Source organism: Vidua macroura, chromosome Z (genome assembly GCF_024509145.1).
Source record: "Vidua macroura isolate BioBank_ID:100142 chromosome Z, ASM2450914v1, whole genome shotgun sequence".
Taxonomy (NCBI): Eukaryota; Metazoa; Chordata; class Aves; order Passeriformes; family Viduidae; genus Vidua; species Vidua macroura.
Window position 1 is genome coordinate 42,559,609 of NC_071611.1, and position 17,691 is coordinate 42,577,299.

Sequence of the window (17,691 nt, forward strand, 5' to 3'; positions counted from 1 at the left end):
CTATCATGATGGAAAGGAAAGGGCCAGGGGCTGCTTGTGCTGCTGGTGTGCTCAGAGGGAAATCTAACAGAAATCATGTAATTACTCCCGTTTTTCTCGTTTGTCCCTCAAATGTTTTCCCAAAATATTTGGTCTAGTTACTGCATTGGTACTTCCTCTGCTACTGTAGACTCCCAGGATTAGTCATACACCATCATCTAAAAAAAATGTTTCTTCTCTGTGTTGCAAATGTCATTTTTGATTAGGAAAACAGATCACTGAAACATCTTGTTCCCTTTCCACAGCTTATGCCTGTTTGCTGCATTTTGTTCAGCCTGGATGTGGCAGTTGGACAGAGCCTTTGTGACCAGGGTTCCAAGGGAGCATTTCAGCACTGGCACTGCAGTACCCACAGGGAGACTGGCACTTCTCTTCTGCCCCCATTTGAAGCAAAGCAAACTTTGGTCTGAACTCCTGGCTAGCTGTCAGTGTGTTGAACTACCCCAACTGCAGGTGTACACAGCAAAAAGTCATTTTAGTGACATGCTGGTTCAGTTTAATTAATAAGACTAACGGTTTTAATTTTGCAGCAATATTAATACTGCTGGCTTCTCAGTTGCTGAAATAAAATGCTTTCAAACACCAATTTGTCTTACAATTATAAACTAATCAGGTTCAAAATCTGGATCTTGTAGTGGATATTGCAGGCCTAATTTTTTAAACAAGATCTGTTCAGTAGTTGCTCAGAAAAGAAAAACAGCAATGTTGCAAGTGGTACATTGGCAGAGCTCATAGAAAGTAAACAGTTGTTGTTTATTGCTTTGTTGAAATGGAGTCAGTAGCTATCAGAATGTTTGTCAGTACATCAGTCACCGTGTTGCCAAAATGTCATTTATTTTGACTTTGGTACAGGGTGGGTGGGATGCTGAGATGAACAGTTACTGCTCTGGATCTGGCAGAGTGCACACGTTGATGAGAAGTGACAATCATGTCTTCCCAGGAGCCTTCTGCTCTGGACCCCATGTGATTCTGGAGTTCCTTCAACATGTGAGACTTAGGAAAAAGATTGTTTTCTTCAGCTCTCCCAGAGAGAAGGTGGAGGTCAGCCATGGTCCTTGGCAGTGGGTAGGGAAACTTGGAGAACATCTCTTTCAGGGTTGACTGATGTTCTGACTAAGTCAGTCTGGTATGGAAGGAAGTTCTTGTTAAGATAGATGAGGAAAGGGACCCAAAACCACCAGGGATCTTCACAGTTTGCACCAGATCAGGATCAGTCAGCCTGAAAACCAGATCAGCTCTGTTGACTTTCTGTGTGACATCAGTTTCTAACCTGGGTTTGCAGCAACAATGCCACAACTTCATCAGGCAAATGCATATCTCCTTAACCTTGCCTCTCTATTTTTCTGTGATACATCCTTGTAATCCTACTGCAATTTGAGATAATAATTTCTTATTCTCGTGATAAGAAACATGAAAAAAAATACTCCTCTTTTTCTCCCTGGTGGCCCTTTCTGTAACTGCAGACAGCTATATTATCCTTCCTTAGTCTCCCCCTTTCTTCTCTGAGCAATCCCATTCTTCTAGTGTTCTAGGGTGGTTGTAGCTTCTAGCTTTTATCCATAGGACTGATGTGGGGATTATATCTCCCTTGAAAAAATGGGCTCCAAAACTGAAGCCCATTAAGTGAGCTGAATCCCACCCAAGAAATCAGTTAAGCTGAAGCCTGAGGAAGAAATCATGAGAGAGTCTTTTGTGAGGCTTTCTGGTTCCATTCCTGCTGTACATCACCCTGTGACTCTTTCCTTTCTCTAGACAAACATGCTATTATTACTGACCATTGTTTGTCTATACACTGGGCTTGGATTCATCCCCTGTATAAATCTGATCCCCTGTAAATTTGAGCCTTTCCTTTATGCTGTTTCTTGCATAGACATCAAACTGCGCACATCTTGGTTTTCAATGTTTTTGTTCCTGGTGGGTTTTTTTCGCACTTTATGTTCATAGATACTTTACGTCTATATTGTAGTGATACGTAGAGGCTACAGAGGTCTGCTGTCCGACACAGTGTGAGATTTTACATACCTACCTGTGCACATCAGAGTCCCCTTTCCAGAAGCTTTCTATAGCCAGATTTCTCAGGAATACCTGGCATGGTAGAGCTTGAGGCAGAGGGAATCTGCCAACAACGCAGCACTTTCTGTTCCACAGGGCACAGACTGAAGGTATAAATATTTTTTAGCAATGTTCTAGCCCAAGAGTCTGAATGACAACTGGAATCACAGAAATTTCTCGTTGACCCAAATGTACCCCCTGCATTCATGGTGTGTGGTTTCTCCCTTGTTTTTCTGCTCACTAAGTCAGTCCCCCATGCACAGAACATCTATCCATTTTTCAGACTAATGTTTGATGTAGGAAAGAAACAAAACATTTTGACTTGTCCTTTCCTGTTAGCATTTGTGCGCAGTTTGCAATCCACATGGGCAGCTCCAGAAAGCAGATGTCTGCTAAGCTGCAAGCACTCGCTGTAAGCTGTCATACATGTGTTGGTACTGAGAATTCCAGCATCTTTTAAGTAGGACAGAAGACAGCAAGTACTTCATTGATGGGTACTGCAGAGAGACAAGTTAGCTGGATTATATTCTTGATCAGTTGGCTCATAATGATACAATTGATGGTGGTGTCATGGTTGGACACTGGCGCAATGCCAGCGTCCCCATGAAAATGCACCTTTTCTAAATAAATGCTGTGAGATGTTATCAGGAACAGAGCAGAGCAGGCCTAAGCTTAATAACAAAGGAAAAAAACTTTATTAAACTACTACTAATACAGAAAACACATAAACTAAATCCAGGATGAAGACTTTTTAAACTACCCTTCCTCCTCCTAATTCCAAAAACACCCAGCCATGAAACATCACCCGGGATTCTTGATCAAATTACCACCCTTCAGGTAATCTATACTTAAACTATCAAGGGAGAGAGAAGTCTCTCTTGCACCACAGACCCCCCAGGAAACACAGCTGCCCCCCTGTGTTTCCCTGTCACACATGGCAACCGCCCGGAAAAAAAAAATCTGCCAGTGTGACACTCTCCATTCCATGTCACAGTGCTCTCACCACCGTGCATGGACAGACTGCTCATAGGGCTCCTTTAAGGATGCTTTGCCACGGACCCAAAAATACAACAGTTCAGTTTCTCATCTTGGGACTACAGTCCCCCCTATTTTCCTCTGGGGCCGAGGGGTCCAAAAACAGGACTCATCTTCTTCCCGAAGACAGAGGGTATCACCATTCCCTCTTCAGCTTTCTTCGTTTCTCGCCATTCTTGTGCTGTTCAAAGCTGAAACAGGTCTCCCTGAGTCACCACTGCATCCCCCTAAAATGCAGTCTCTATTGCAAGAGATTTTGGTTTAGTCTATAGCTAACAAGAAAAGTCTAGCCAAAAGCTACTTTATCATCTCCTCCCACTTAAATATTTCTTCTTCTAACATCTCAAGTCCCGGACTAGCTCTCTTCCACTACAAATCAAAGAAGAGTAATACTTTTAAAAAACCCTCATTTCCTGGAAAGGGTTAAACGTTCAGACTCCTTGGACGGCTGATATCTCGGTCCGGTGTTCCGCTGCCTCCCACGCTGGACATCCCCCCCCCCTTCTCCTTCTCCTCTGCCGGCAAATTTCCAGGTGCCGCCAGGCTCTCTGTCTCTTTCCCTCTTGGGGGCGGGGGGGGGAACAAAGGCATCTCCGCTCCTCTCCACCCTTCCGTCCACAGGAGCTGGCTCGGTTCCAGACCCTCAGCCCCTCGGCCTACCTGGACAAGGCCGCGTGGCTTCCCCTCCCCCACCCAGCCCGTAGCTGGGCAGGGGAGCGTCTGCACTCTCTGACGACCGGAACCAAAAGAGAGAGTTCTCCTAAGAGTTCTTGCTTTTAACCCCCTGTGTTCTCAAAGGCGTGTCCATACTTTCAGTGGTCACTCCAGGTACCAATATCCAAACCTGACCACTGATTGGTTTGACCCAACTTCCTAGAAAAAATTCACTTCCATGTCAAACCACGACAGGTGGTCAGATAGAAGCCTGTAAACTATGGAGAGAAGTGATGGTCAAGCCCTGTATACTGGGTCTTTCCTTGAGATTAGAGGATGAGGGCAATTTTGCCCCCCCGCTTTTTTCCAAAAAAAGCAGCAGAGCTGCATTGGTGATCAATTTCCCACAGACAGCAAAGTGGAGAATATTTTCATAAAAGCTGTAAATATGAGGATGGGAAGGAGGGGCAGATAAAGGCTTCTCAAGTTACACATATGTTTTTGAGGTTCAGCTGAAGACCAAAGAAATTGTGTGTGCCCTTTCTCTTCCACATACACTGGGGTCCCTGAGGATTTGCAGAGTGGAAAATGGGGCCTTGTTAAGCTTGCAAGGGATCAGAAGTGTTGACTGTGAAGGAAGGCATAGAAAGCTGTGTTTTCCCAGGTGCTGCCAGGGTAAGTTTGTACCAAGCACCCAGCTCCATCATTTGGGGCTATTCCCCACCCCATAGTCAGTGTGGATTATTGGGAGGGGTAGATAATAAGAGTAAAAGGTTATTGAGCTGATGCTTTCTTAAGTACTGCAAAATGGAAAGTGATTTAAAAGAGAAAAAATAAAAAAGCCTGCTAAGCATACCATCTTCCTTAAACTACAGATTTCAGCTTAAAGTGTTTTCACCTTCTCTCTGTGCTTCTGCATACTGATGATTCACAGCACTCCTGCTCCACAAAGGTTCGCTGGAACTAATTTCTGATGTTCAGAAATGGCACATGGTACACTCACTGTGGGACATGGCTGCTCCTAGCAGGAGGGCAGTTTTCAAGATCCTTTGTGTCGAGCCTATAGAAACAAACAATCTAGTAAGAAAACTCCCCACCGTTCAAATGCTGTGATTGTGCATGCCCAATTAAGCTGTGAGCATGTAGGGAGAAAACTTTGATTAAACTCTGGCCCCAGCCAAATGTTCATGCAGTGCACTGATTGAATGTATATTTTCCTTAGGAATGAAGACATACAGAAGCCTTAGGAACAAAAACAAAATCCCTTAAATATATTAAATATCTTTAGCCATCTACAGCTCCTGCAGGCGCTTCTCAGCACTTGCCTTTTGTTTGGGAGCGTTGCATTGTCCTCAGTGAGCAAAGAGAAGTTACATCATCTGTCCTGAGACCAGTCACACCATGTAACTGAAATTTTGATGTTGGGGGCAGAGCTGAGTGTATTGGTGTAGGGAGGCTTGTGAAAAAGAAAAAAAATTGCCAAGTAAATTCTAACAGCAAAAGCCTGTGTTGAATCTCAGTGTGCTCTTAGGCATTCACAAGCAAAAGGCTAATCAGTCAAGTAAACATTTCTCTGGACAGTTGAGCTGTAGAGAGAGAACTGCATCCATTCGGTATGCACAGAAGCAGAGTGTGTTTGTGCAGAGACAGTTCCAGCCAAGCTGGCGTGGGAATGCTGCTGTTTTCACAGTGGGCATTGTTACTATGGAGTCCTGTGAGTTGCCGCAGAATGTCTGTGAAGTGATGGATGGGAAATATGATAGTGTCTTGCCACTCCTGGGCCAGGGATAGATAGCTACTGCAACTGGGGACACTATCCCTGGCCCAGCTGGGTTTCCTCTCAAATCTCTTTTACTCTCTGGGGGGAGTGGGCCTGGCCCATGCATGCAGTTGTGGTCACCCACAGTCATGGTGTTTGTGATCCCTCTGTTCAAGCTGTGGATCTCTTGTGCAGCTGTAATGTGCTGATGGGGCTGAAAAGCATCATGCCAAACCTTTGGGAAGAATTCCTAGGGCTGACTCTGCTGCCATGTTCTGCATCATTTCCACCTCCAGTGTCAGAAGCTCTACCAGCTGCCAGGCCTTCTCTGTAGACTGTGGGGAGAGGGAAACACTTCTCCAAGGACAGATTCTTGCCTTTTAAGATGAGTGTCTTAGACAGAATAGGAATAATCTTTGAAAATCATCTTCATTTTCTCTGGAGGCCTAGGAAGTCTTTTGTGTGTGTTTGGTCTAGAGCCCATTTTTGAGATTTCTCCAGCTGAATTCACTGGTCCAGGGTCAGAGTTCAAATCTTCAAAGACACCTCAGAACACTTCTCCCCTCCCTCTGCTGATGCAAGTGGATGTCTCATGTCACGGTCAGGGTGCCTACAAAGGTAAAGCTACTGTCGGCACATAAGTTTGCCCCAAAACAGAAGGGCTGGTTTGGATTGAGAGTTTTAGCATGATTTTACCAATGTGAACCTGGGCTACTTCAGGAATGGCCAGACCCCTTCTCTGCCACGTGGACTTCTGGCTTTGAACTCAGTGTACTCTGCTGGACTGCACCAGCACAGAAGACAGTATCATCATACTATGTAAGTTCCCATAATATGTCTACTTTTGTGCCTTCCTGCAGCCAGCAGATTGGGGTTCCAAGGACTTCCTTGTTGTGTTCAGTAGCAACTAGGAAGCATGCAGGTCTTGGAGTCATGTTCCTTAGAAATGGCTGTATCCTGCCTTTTCCCAGATTGGCAGAGAAAAGGAAGCCTGGACTCAAATGTGGCCACTTAATACCATTTGGACATCCCTCTTGGAGAGATCCTAGCATGTCTGGCAGACAGACATATCCTTTGTGTTATCTAGCTGTTCCCATGTGTAGAAGTGTGAAGATAAGGGAGCTCATGTAAATGTCTCAAACACTGGTGGCTGGATGGCTTTGGAGCCAACCAAGAATTGTTGGTAGTAACAGCCAAGGATTGTTAGTAATAGAACACTGAATAGAATGTGGCTGGAGAAGGGGCCACATGGAGATAGAGCAGCACTTTTCTGGGACAAACATCATTATCCTGCCTCCTGGACATTAGCACAACACAACACAGCACAAGTGTAGGAATGAGGTCAAGAAACAGGCATGTAGGGAGGATATAGGGACCACCAAATACCCTGAAGCCTCCAACCCATGTCAATAGTAACTAAATTACACAGAAAGGGAGAAATTTCCCTGCAGTGCAGGGAAACTCATCTAGAAAAAGGTACCCCTACAAAGCCCAGATATGTGTGTACCACAGGACCTTTCACACCCCACCATCTGCATTAGCAATGGAACCAGCACTGCTCTGCTGATCTTCCTTCCTTCCGCAACTTCCGCAACTTCCTTCCGCAACTTCCTTCCTTCCGCAACTTCCTTCCTTCCTTCTGCAACTTCCTTTCTTAACTTCCTTCCGCAACTTCCGCAACTTCCGCAACTTCCTTCCTTCCACAACTTCCTTCCGCAACTTCCTTCCCCAACTTCCCCAACTTCCCCAACTTCCCCAACTTCCGCAGCTTCCTTCCTTCCTTCCGCAACTTCCTTCCGCAACTTCCTTCTGCAACTTCCTTCCGCAACTTCCTTCCTTCCGCAACTTCCTTCCTTCTGCAACTTCCTTCCGCAACTTCCTTCCCCAACTTCCCCAACTTCCCCAACTTCCGCAGCTTCCTTCTGCAACTTCCTTCCACAACTTCCTTCCGCAACTTCCTTCCAGAATGTCCTTCCATCCTTCCGCAACTTCCTTCCTTCCTTCCCTCCTTCCTTCCACAACTTACTTCCTTCCGCAACTTCCTTCCTTCTGCAACTTCCTTCCGCAAGTTCCGCAACTTCCTTTCTTCCTTCCGCAACTTCCTTCCTTCTGCATTTTCCTTCCTTTCACAACTTCCTTCCTTCCGTAAGTTACTTCTGCAACTTCCTTCCTTCTGCAACTTCCTTTCTTCCTTCCTTCCGTAAGTTACTTCTGCAACTTCTTTCCACAACTTCCTTCCTTCCTTCCTTCCGCAACTTCCTTCCGCAGCTTCCTTCCTTCCTGCCTTCCTTCCATTCCTTCCAAACTGCCTTCCTTCCTTCTTCCCTCCCTCCCTCCCTCCCTCCCTCCCTTCCTTCCGAACTTCCTTCCAAACTTTTTCCGAACTTCTTTCCTTCTTTCCTTCCATACTTATGAACTTCCTTCCTTCCAAACTTCCATACTTCCAAACTTCCTTCCTTCTTTCCTTCCATACTTCTGAACTTCCTTCCTTCCAAACTTTCTCCCTCCCTCCCTCCCTCCCTCCCCCTCTCCTCCCTCCCTCCCCCTCTCCTCCCTCTCTTTCCCTCTTTCTCTCCCTCTTTCTTTCTTTCCTTCCTTCTTTCCTTTATCTTCTTCACCCTTCCCTTTCACCTCCCTCCTTTATCCTAAACCCACTCCTAGGTGTTTAATAGGAGGCTAAGAACTAATGTACCTATTTCCATGACAAATGTGTAAATTACTAACAGAACTTTGTAAGATTTTGTGAACCCTCTGGCTTTTGACATTCCTTCTGTCCACAAACATCTGTAAATCTTGGGTTCTCCCTTCACCTGAAGGGTGTGAGGCCACATCCTGATGATTCTTTCCTGCAGCTTGGATTCTGATCTATTCCCTTCATCTGGGCATGTTTGTGACCAGATTCACGTTCCAAGGATACCATATGAACTGATCTATTTATGCCTAAATGTTCTCCTGGAGACTGGTTTTTTGGTTTGCAACCTGCTCTTAGCTTTTTACCTAGTCACTAAACTGCTACATTAGAGGAAAACTGCAGCAGTGACTGCGTTAGAGGAAAGCAGAAGAAATTGTCTTTTGTTCAACATTGTCCTTGAATGTGAGGTCTTGTACGCACCATCCATTTTAAGTACTGTGAAAGTCTATTGGGTAGTGCAAAGGAGCAAGATTTTCATAAAATGTTATAAGTCTACATATGTTATTTAACCAGTTTCCACCAAGCTAGAGCCAAATTCAAAAATTAAATTTTATCTCCTAAGCACAGTGTATTAAAAAGTGCTAATGAACACTGAGTGGCTCAACAAGTGATTTTTTTTTTTACTGAGAGTGAAGAGTGATGTTATCTTGCTTTGAAACTCAGTGACTGTGCTTTGTGTCACAGCCAAATGATGAGTTGCATTTTACATGAAATTGTGTACAAAATAAAACTCCAGAAACTGAGAGAGAGAGACAATATCAGTTCAATAGTTTGGAATAGTATTCTAGTATTTAATTTATAATGCCTTGTTGCATTTCTCACAAGTGATGGTTTATTCATGTATTAGACCTAATGCTGAATGTTTGCTTTGCCTGTGCAGCTCTACCTGTGATATACCCAAATTTATATACACATATATCTATGTGCATGTTCAATTTAATTTCTATATTCTAGGTAGAAGTAAGAACATGTTTGAAAACTAGTTTTGATTTTCACTATGGTGCTAAGTGGAGAGAGTTCCAACAGGTTTGCAGTTTGCTGTGAAAGGACTTCAGTTATTTTTATCAGTAGTAGAACTGTCTGAGTTGCTAGTTTGTTTCTCTCTTAAGTTCTTTGATCTGCTGTACCATAGAGTTCAATACATGTTGTCTGCCAGTAGGCAGGAGCAGAATGTGTTTGCGGAGATTGGTTTTTCAGGGGGAAATTTTAGTGACAGTGAAAGGTACGGTGCTGACAGATCTTTCCTGTCAGCCATGAAATAGGTCCCAAGAGGGAGCAGAAATTGAATTCTCCTACCCATGTAGTCTGTAGTCCTTCCAAGCTGGACTTCCAGACAGACCTGGTCTCAAACTTTTTAGTTTTAAGTTTAAAGTTGAGTGGTCTACTTGGAATTCATCTGAAACTGTAAATATGTTGCATAAAACACTTCAAGGAGTCATCACGTGAAAATTATTTGGGACTATTACCAGCCCAGGCTGAATTTGAGCTAGTGACCCACCATCCACATTATATTCCCAGTATCATCCATAATATAAGCTGATGTTGAAATTTGGCATTTCCAGAGGTACTTTTAACATAAAGTGTTTCCAAAGTTCTGTGTTTTGTCCCTGGGTACCAGTGTTCAAAACACCAGCATGTTCTTTGCTCCCTCTGAATGTGAAGGGGGTGGAGTCGCCTAATAACCACTCAGAGAAGAAGCTGCAGAACTATCACCTAAACCATTCTGTTTTGTTTCTGTTCTTTCTTCACAGGATCCAACAGCTGCAGCTATTTCAGACAGAGATTGTGATACGAGAGAGGGAGAGACTGTAGCCATGAACTATAAGCCATCTCCACTTCAAGTGAAACTAGGTGAGTCTGTGCTGATGGAGAGTGAAAAGGCTGAATCCAAGGCCTGAAAGACAGGATCATATGTATATCTCTGTGTGTGTGGTTGAGCATGCCATCAAGGCTCAAGCAGCTCACAGAGCAGTTTTATCACTGTGATTGCTGTGATTCAGGGAACTGACCTACAAACATGTAAAGCCCCTGTATCCATGGTTGTGGTAAAGAAAGGAAGCAGTGCCTTAAAAGCAAGGCATAGTTCTTTTAAGCCTACAGGTTTTTTATTAAGCTGAGATCAAAACTTGGCCAGATAAAGAATGAAGATAATATGGAGGGACTGTAAAAAGAAGACAGAATAGTTGCAACAAAAGGGAAAGGATCAGGAAGTTGAGACACTACCAGAAAAAGAGCTGCATTACTGTGAGATGAAGGACTTCTAAGGCTGTAAAGATTCCCACACAAATACTGATGCTATTTTTGAGCAATATTTTTTAATTCTGGAAGCAGAATCATCCTGTTACCACAAGACACTTAGTCCTTTCAAGGCTAACACTTACAAGAGAAATCCACACATGCCCGTCCTGCCTTCAAAACCTGAATAACTTCAAGAACCTGATGACAGACAAGCCAAAGGAACACTGTGCTTTTTGCTTAAAAAAAATGGAAATCTAAATGTGGAAAATTTCTTACTAGGAGCAGGAAGGAGTCCCCTGGCTGTCCTTCACATCAGAACAAGTGACGTTGAGAGGATGCTGCTGATTGAGGGTGGTTATGCAAGTGATGAATACTCAGAAACAGTGGCTGCTTTTCAGGAAAAGGCAGGGAGCAGCAGTGTATGTTAATGACAGCACAATTCATAGTTTGGTAAAAGATTATTACTGCCAGCATGCCATATGCCACCAGGATCCTTTTTCACTGCCAAGAGAGTTCTTTAATGTTACTAGACAGATAATTACTACTGCAGTAGTTGTTCTGGATAATTTAACACCAGGAAACAGGTTAGAGAGCAATTGATGCTATTATTGGTAAGTCTGTGATATTCTTGACTTTCTAGGCAATAAAATGTCCTCCTGAGATTCACTAATGTGATAGGAAATGGTACTTTTTTAGACTTGGCTTTGGTATGTCATGAGACCATTCTAGGAGATCAGATCATTGAAAATAGATTTGGATTTAGGGTAAACAATTCATACAAATTAAATGGAAAAGTAATTAGAGGTAGATCCTTAGCCAATCTCAGTATTATGAATAAAGCTGGCAGAATGAGAAACTTGGGAAGTCAAAACACATCAAATAGTGTTGAAGCAGAAAGGACATCACTAATGGAGTTCTCCAACAGTCATTTTGTGTATATTTTCATTAATGACTTTTACATAAAAAGCAGGAGTTGGTAAAGAAAATTTTGTAGAGCATATTTGGAAGGAGTAAGTTCAATAAAGACTCAGAAATGGCATAGAGGAAAAAAAAAACATGAAAACTGGAATAATAGAAATGAGAAAAATAAGACAGGAGAAACCCACTATTCTGTAAGCTGAAATTTATCAACTGGGAATGATTACATCAGTTGATTGTAAGGTTACTATTATTGAAATGGACTAATACATGAAAACAGGCCACAGTCACACTTCTGCAGAACTTATGTGCTTTCTTCTGGGAATCAGATAGAGGAGAATGATTAGCCTTTCTGCCAGAACTTCTGCTTTTCCACACAGGAAACATTCTATTTCATTTAGCCAGTGGTGAATGGCATAAACAGTCAAAGAGAGGTACTGGAAGTGTTTGATCAGTTTTTGTAGTAGAGACACACTGTTGCCAGGACCTCCTTTCCTGCTGGTGCTTCCGCCAGGTGAACTCAGTGCTGACCACAGTATGCTTATGAAGATGATAGTGGGTGAAACCTACCTGCTGAAGAGGAATTGCCCTGCAAGGCTGACAAGCATCTTCCTGCCTTGTTTTCCAGAGAGAAGTCTGCTCTGGAGATAGATCTCTGTGGAAACAGTGTTCCTCTTTAATGAAGTGAACACATACCTAGTGGCACTTGGATCAGCACTCTACTCTTAACTATACCCAGATGAGCTCTAGGTTATCTGAGGCAAATGAGACTGACAGTATTGTCTGTAGCCAATGTAACATGCCTTTAATCCACTCCAGCTCCTGCTGCTCTTATTCTTAAAATCTGCCCAGCCTCTTTGATTTTCTTGAAGCTTAATCACTGCATCTCCCAGCTCTAGCTGCCATTCTTCTGACTAGATTTTTTTTGTCCCTTCTGCATTAAACTTGTCAGGGTTATTTTTAATCTCTTCAAGGCTAGAAAAAGTTAAGGTGGTACATAAATTTTTAATAGTTTATCTGGCAAAGCCATTGTTGGGGATAGTAGCAACTAAGGGCTTTATCCTATTGCAAGTTTTCCATATGGATGGTGGCATTTTTTAATGTTAAATCAGAATCAATTGTTCAAATGTCAAATGTTGTGATGGAAAGTTGATAAATGTTCATTTGTCAGTTTGAGAAGGTTCATGTGTAAATCCGTCGTGTGTACTTGCTGGAAGCTTGGTTCAAGTGAGCTCAATTAAATACCAACCCAGCATGAATACAGCTTTTGCTTCCAGATGCTGCAGTGATTGAAGTGTGACAGAAAGAGCGTGAAAACTGCACATACTGCACTCAGATTTATCCTGCTGCTTGAGTGGTTTTTTCCTTGGTTGTTTCTTCCCCTCTGAATAAATACCTTTGGCTACATGTTTGCTTGAGGGGGGGTCCGTTAGATACAAGATACATAGGTGTCTTGTATTTCTAGTGACTTCCTAAAGGTTGCACCTAGTTCATAAATGGGTTGATGCTAGGGTCCTTGATGCTAGGGCCACATAAAGAAAAGAACCTCACAGCAAGGGGAAATAAGATCTCCAAGTTCACACAGTTCATAATTTTCAACCTTTATTGATACTGTATCCACATTAATTATGTATTTCTCACTTTTCTAGCACTCCCACTTTGTCTTTCTATCTGGAGCTTCAATGCTCAGCCTTGCTTCTTTCTTTCTTTCAGATCATTGATAAGGAGACTCCTGACAGCAAGGGTTGGGGGCTGGGTGTACATTAGTGCTTAGGAGATATCTCCAGCACATCCTTATTAGGAGCCATATCCAGATGGAGCACATACTACAAGGCTTTTGAAAACAGAGAAGAGTTACGATAAGGAGAGAGAGAGGAACAGAATAATCCCCAAGTGTAAATCTCAGGGCACCACATCCACTGGAAGGCAACAGATCCTCATAGCATTCCCAGATCAGATATTATTTTAATGAAGCTTATGCCATCTGCTTTTCTATTTTGCATTTTTAATTTCCCTTCTCTGGTCTGAAATCCCTACCCAGACAGTCCGTGTCTGTCTTTCCTAGCAGTCATGACATTAGTTTGTGTTAAAACAGAATGGGCAATGTGGAAGTTGGAGTGCTGTGGGATGAGGGGTTGTGGCAGAGGCATCTTCATCAGCACATCCACCACACTGGGAGCCTGGCAGTAAATGTTCTGCATGCCTCTCTGCAGATGAACATGTGGGAGAGAGGCAGAGACACTCACAGCAAGGTGAGTGCCACAAGCCTCCAAGGTGCTTGTGGCCTTAAATGTAAGCACCTCCTCTCCTTGGATTAGATAGGGAATAAGGCACTGTTTTTGGAAGGTTACTCAAAGCGTTCATAAACGTATTTGAAAACTGAATGTCTAAGCTAAAGAAACTGAGTCACACCTCAAAGAAGTTACTGGAATGCTGTTCACTTAGACCAAGCAGAACTGGTAGGGTTAAACAGCAGCAAAGACACTGTCACAAGGACATAGAGAATGATGTTCCCTGGTCTGACTTGGACAAAACTAATTTGTGACTGAGTCCCTTCTTGGTGGAGATTGAAGTGAACTGAGGATATAATCCATCAGGGGACGGTGGCTGATGACATGTCTGTGTTGTTCTCCTGCCTTCCAGCCTGCTGCAATGGCAGATACTGAATTGCTGTGTGATCAGGGAGGAATAGTACCAGGAGTATCAGTCAGAACTACAAAACCCTCAGGGTTCAACTTCACAAAATTGGTGCATTTCTGGCTGAAACTTTACAGAAGGTCTTTGATCCCAGTAAACAACAGACTGCCCCATGTGGCTTCTGAGATTGAACTTTCAATTGGTGTAGGTGTTTTGCCCCTTCCCCTGGCGTGGGGTGTGTGTTCAGAGCTTGTCTTAAAGCTCTCCATCGAAGAGCCACAAAGCACACAGCAGAGCAACCAATCCCAGTGCTGCCCATAAGGATGCTGTGCTCAGAGATCCCCTTCCAGGACTACTCTTGCCTCAGGTTGAGATGCCGAACTGGGAAGTGCAGTCACAAATTGAGCCGGCAAGCAAGCATCGTGTGTAGACTGAAAGGCTCTGTATCTACTCCCATCTGTGGATCCTTTTCTGCATCATCACTTCCCAGTCTTCTCCAAAACTTGTGACTTCTGAAGCTTTTCATACAGAAAACAGAATAATAAAGGGGAAGTTGAAGTAGACCAGACACATCAATGCCATTAGTGTATAATTTTGTCAGTATTTCAAGTTCTGTACTATTCCCAGTTGCTCTTCTGTAACAAGGTGATTAATGCTAATTAGGTACAGCAGCTGTTCTTTCTGAGAAGATGCTCTGTAGGTAAATTAGGGAAACATTTTATAAAAAGGCTCTAACTCTTAAGCTAGGTTCCCAGGTTCCAGCTCTGTTGACAGAACTGCAGATTTTCATATCCATAACTATTTGCATGGTGACCTCAAGTGACATCATTACATTAAGTGCAAAAAGCCATTTTGCTCCCCTGGGAGCACCCATTTTCTTGAACACAGCCTGTGCACTGTGCAGGGGGAAGGGCAGGGTGGAAGCCAGAGAGCAGGAGCAATACAGCACTGCAATTGATTTTCTTCTTGGTGCAGCCCACCACTCGGAAGTCTCATGGAGCTTGGGAGGAATTTATTTAAACATTTTTTCATCTCTTACTACTCTTTCCATTTATAAGAGAAATGGTATACACAGATTTATGGTAGCATCCTTCCTGTAGGATATTTCCAGGCTCTTTTTGGAAAGGATGAGAGAGTGAGCAGCTGCATCACATTAAGGCTAGTAGGGCTGTCTGCAGACAGAGCTGCAAAAATAAGGGCAGAAAACCAGTTCTGACAGGCATATTATTGCAGATTAGTTAGAAGAAAAGTAGAGGGGCAGAAAGAAAGAGGTGCCTGAGACAGGCTTGGGTAAAGAGTAAAGCCATTCAGACAAACTGGAACAAAGCAATCACTGGATTTCAGCAGAGAGATCCAGGCAGGAGGGAATGTGTGAGGGAGTGAGACAGAGGGAAGGGAGGTTCCAGTCAGCAAATGCCAGGATCAGAGCATGAGCACATGAATATAGGAATGATGTGGCATGAGGTTCACCAAATGACTTGGCTTTTTGTATCATTGTAATTTTGCTTGATTTGTTATGCCACTGCACCAGGACTTCGCTGGCCTTGCCCATACGCGGAGTGCACATACTCTACGGTAGGTGCACCTCTCCCATGACACATACCTGGGTACCAACACACCTCACAAGCCAACAGACTCACACCCACTCACATCTTGTGTTGCACACACCTTGCTTGGCTAATATTCCTTCGGGTAAAAAGTCATGAAGAAGGAAGCTGTAATGTAAGTGGGTAATTTTGGGGTGTTACCTGGTTGTTCTTTAGCCAGTCCATATTTTTATGCTACCTGCAGTGTGATAGTCTAGGAAAGAGAGCTGATCCTGAAGATATTATGTTATTTTGTATTGAGAATGGGCCAAGCATCCAGAGTCTGAATGGGGGTTTTATGCCTGAAGGAGAAGCCCAGAACTTCAAATTACAGGTTCTCTTCTATGTCTGACCCACCACAGTCAAATTACCTCAAATATGAGAAGCAGCTCAGAAGGTTGAGGAAAACCAAATTGAGCAAATTATTGAGAGTCTCTGATAGAAAGGAGAAAAAAATTCAGTAAAAGAAGCAAGTAGTGATGACAGTAAAAAGTACCTGGTCTAGCAAAGCCTAACTCCAGCAGGCAGCACCACACAGTGGTCTGTTCAGAGGTCTCATTACACAAGTACGAGTTACTCTCATCCCTGTTTCCTGTGAAGCATGTAGAGAATTGGTTTAAAAGAAAGAGGTCCCCAAAGGTGATTTACAGCTTGTTCCTGATATGAAAAAGATTAACAGCAGCTGAGATGATAAGGCTGCCTGCTCAAATGTTGATATCTTCAAAAAAATCAACTCAGAAAAGGGCAGTAGTATTCTGGTTTCTCCAAGTCCTGTGTCCTTAAATGTAGGTTCCACCACAGTGTAACTTTTTCCCAGTTCTGCATTACCCAGGTGTTACTATTTCTATAGTTCCTTCTGATGTCTCCAAAGGTAGATGCATTCCTGCCTAGCAGCTGAAGGAAGCAAGTATAGGCCAGTATAATTAATGTAAATTGGCTCCAGAACAGACCACAGCATCTACAGATAGTGCTGGGTGATACATTTATTTAATGTGTTTGATTTATTAATGATGGGCCTTAAACTGTGCTTGATGGTTAATTGAATTTATTCTGATTTTCAAGTGGTGTGGGTTCCCATTTTGTCTTCTCTGTGCTGCACTCTCAGCTCTTAACAGGGAAAGGTTACTGTGTGCTTATTGAATATGGGGACTAAAATGCTCCATCAGCTGATCAAGCTCTATGAAATAGAGATAACATACACTTCTCAAAGGGAAGGAGCATGTCCTGATATAGTGAGTTCACTGCAATTCTTGGTTTTTAGCTGCTATCTTTATGCACAGAGGATGTGTTCATAGCAACCCGAAAACTTCAAGTTGCTGCTCTGAGATATTAAAGGATTCTTTGGAGACTCAGAATTCATAAAAACACAGAAACCTTGGTGTGCCACAGCAGGAGAGCAGAATAGACAAGGTTGTCATCCATATAATGTGTCCTGTTAGTAGTAGAGTCCTTGTTAGGTGAAGGTACCATGGTGGTCCTGGATGCAGACCTCACCTGAGCAGGAGCAAAGGTACACCCAAGGAACCCTTCTTCTGTGACACTAGTGTTGGTTCCAGGCAGAGTAGACAGTGTTACATCCAGCTATGCACAGCAGAGCCCCATTTTTCCAGACCCAGCCAGTGGTGCAGCCAAAGCACCACCTGCAAGGCCCAGCTCTAATGTGGTGGGTAGGGAGGTGTGCCACAAGAAATGTTTGTTGCAGCAGCAAAAAGGACAGTTTTTGCCCAGTCAGCAACAGTCACATTTCATCATGTCCATCAGTTTTGGTCCAGAGGTCTAGGGAGGAGCAATTCCCTCCAAAGACAGGAGGCAACACAGAAGAAACCACTCTGTATTTCTTCATGGAAGGAGAGCTGGTTGAAGACATGGAGCAGTAGGGGCCTGTGCTGAGCACATGTTTTCTAGACTAGTAGAAGCAACTCAGCAGCTTCAGCTGTTGTCAGCGTCTCAGCCTCTTACACCAGGCAACACCACTGCTTTATAGAGAAGCTTTAGGAGTGGGAATTAAGCTGTAGTGAGATAGCAGGACTAAAAAGGCCTCTGAACTTTCAGAGTCCTGACTGGGACTAAGAGGAAGTTTT

The 17,691-nt window shown here is 43.4% G+C and overlaps 1 protein-coding gene across 3 annotated transcripts in view; it reads left to right on the plus strand.

The window, feature by feature from the left end:
* FAM219A (family with sequence similarity 219 member A) overlaps positions 1–17,691 on the plus strand; it is an 85,323-nt gene that overhangs the window by 46,425 nt on the left and 21,207 nt on the right. For all 3 annotated transcript variants that reach the window (XM_054002487.1, XM_054002484.1, XM_054002485.1), the window contains exon 2: positions 9,983–10,082. In XM_054002487.1, the coding sequence (XP_053858462.1) occupies positions 9,983–10,082 (100 nt within the window). The remainder of the gene's footprint in view (positions 1–9,982; positions 10,083–17,691) is intronic.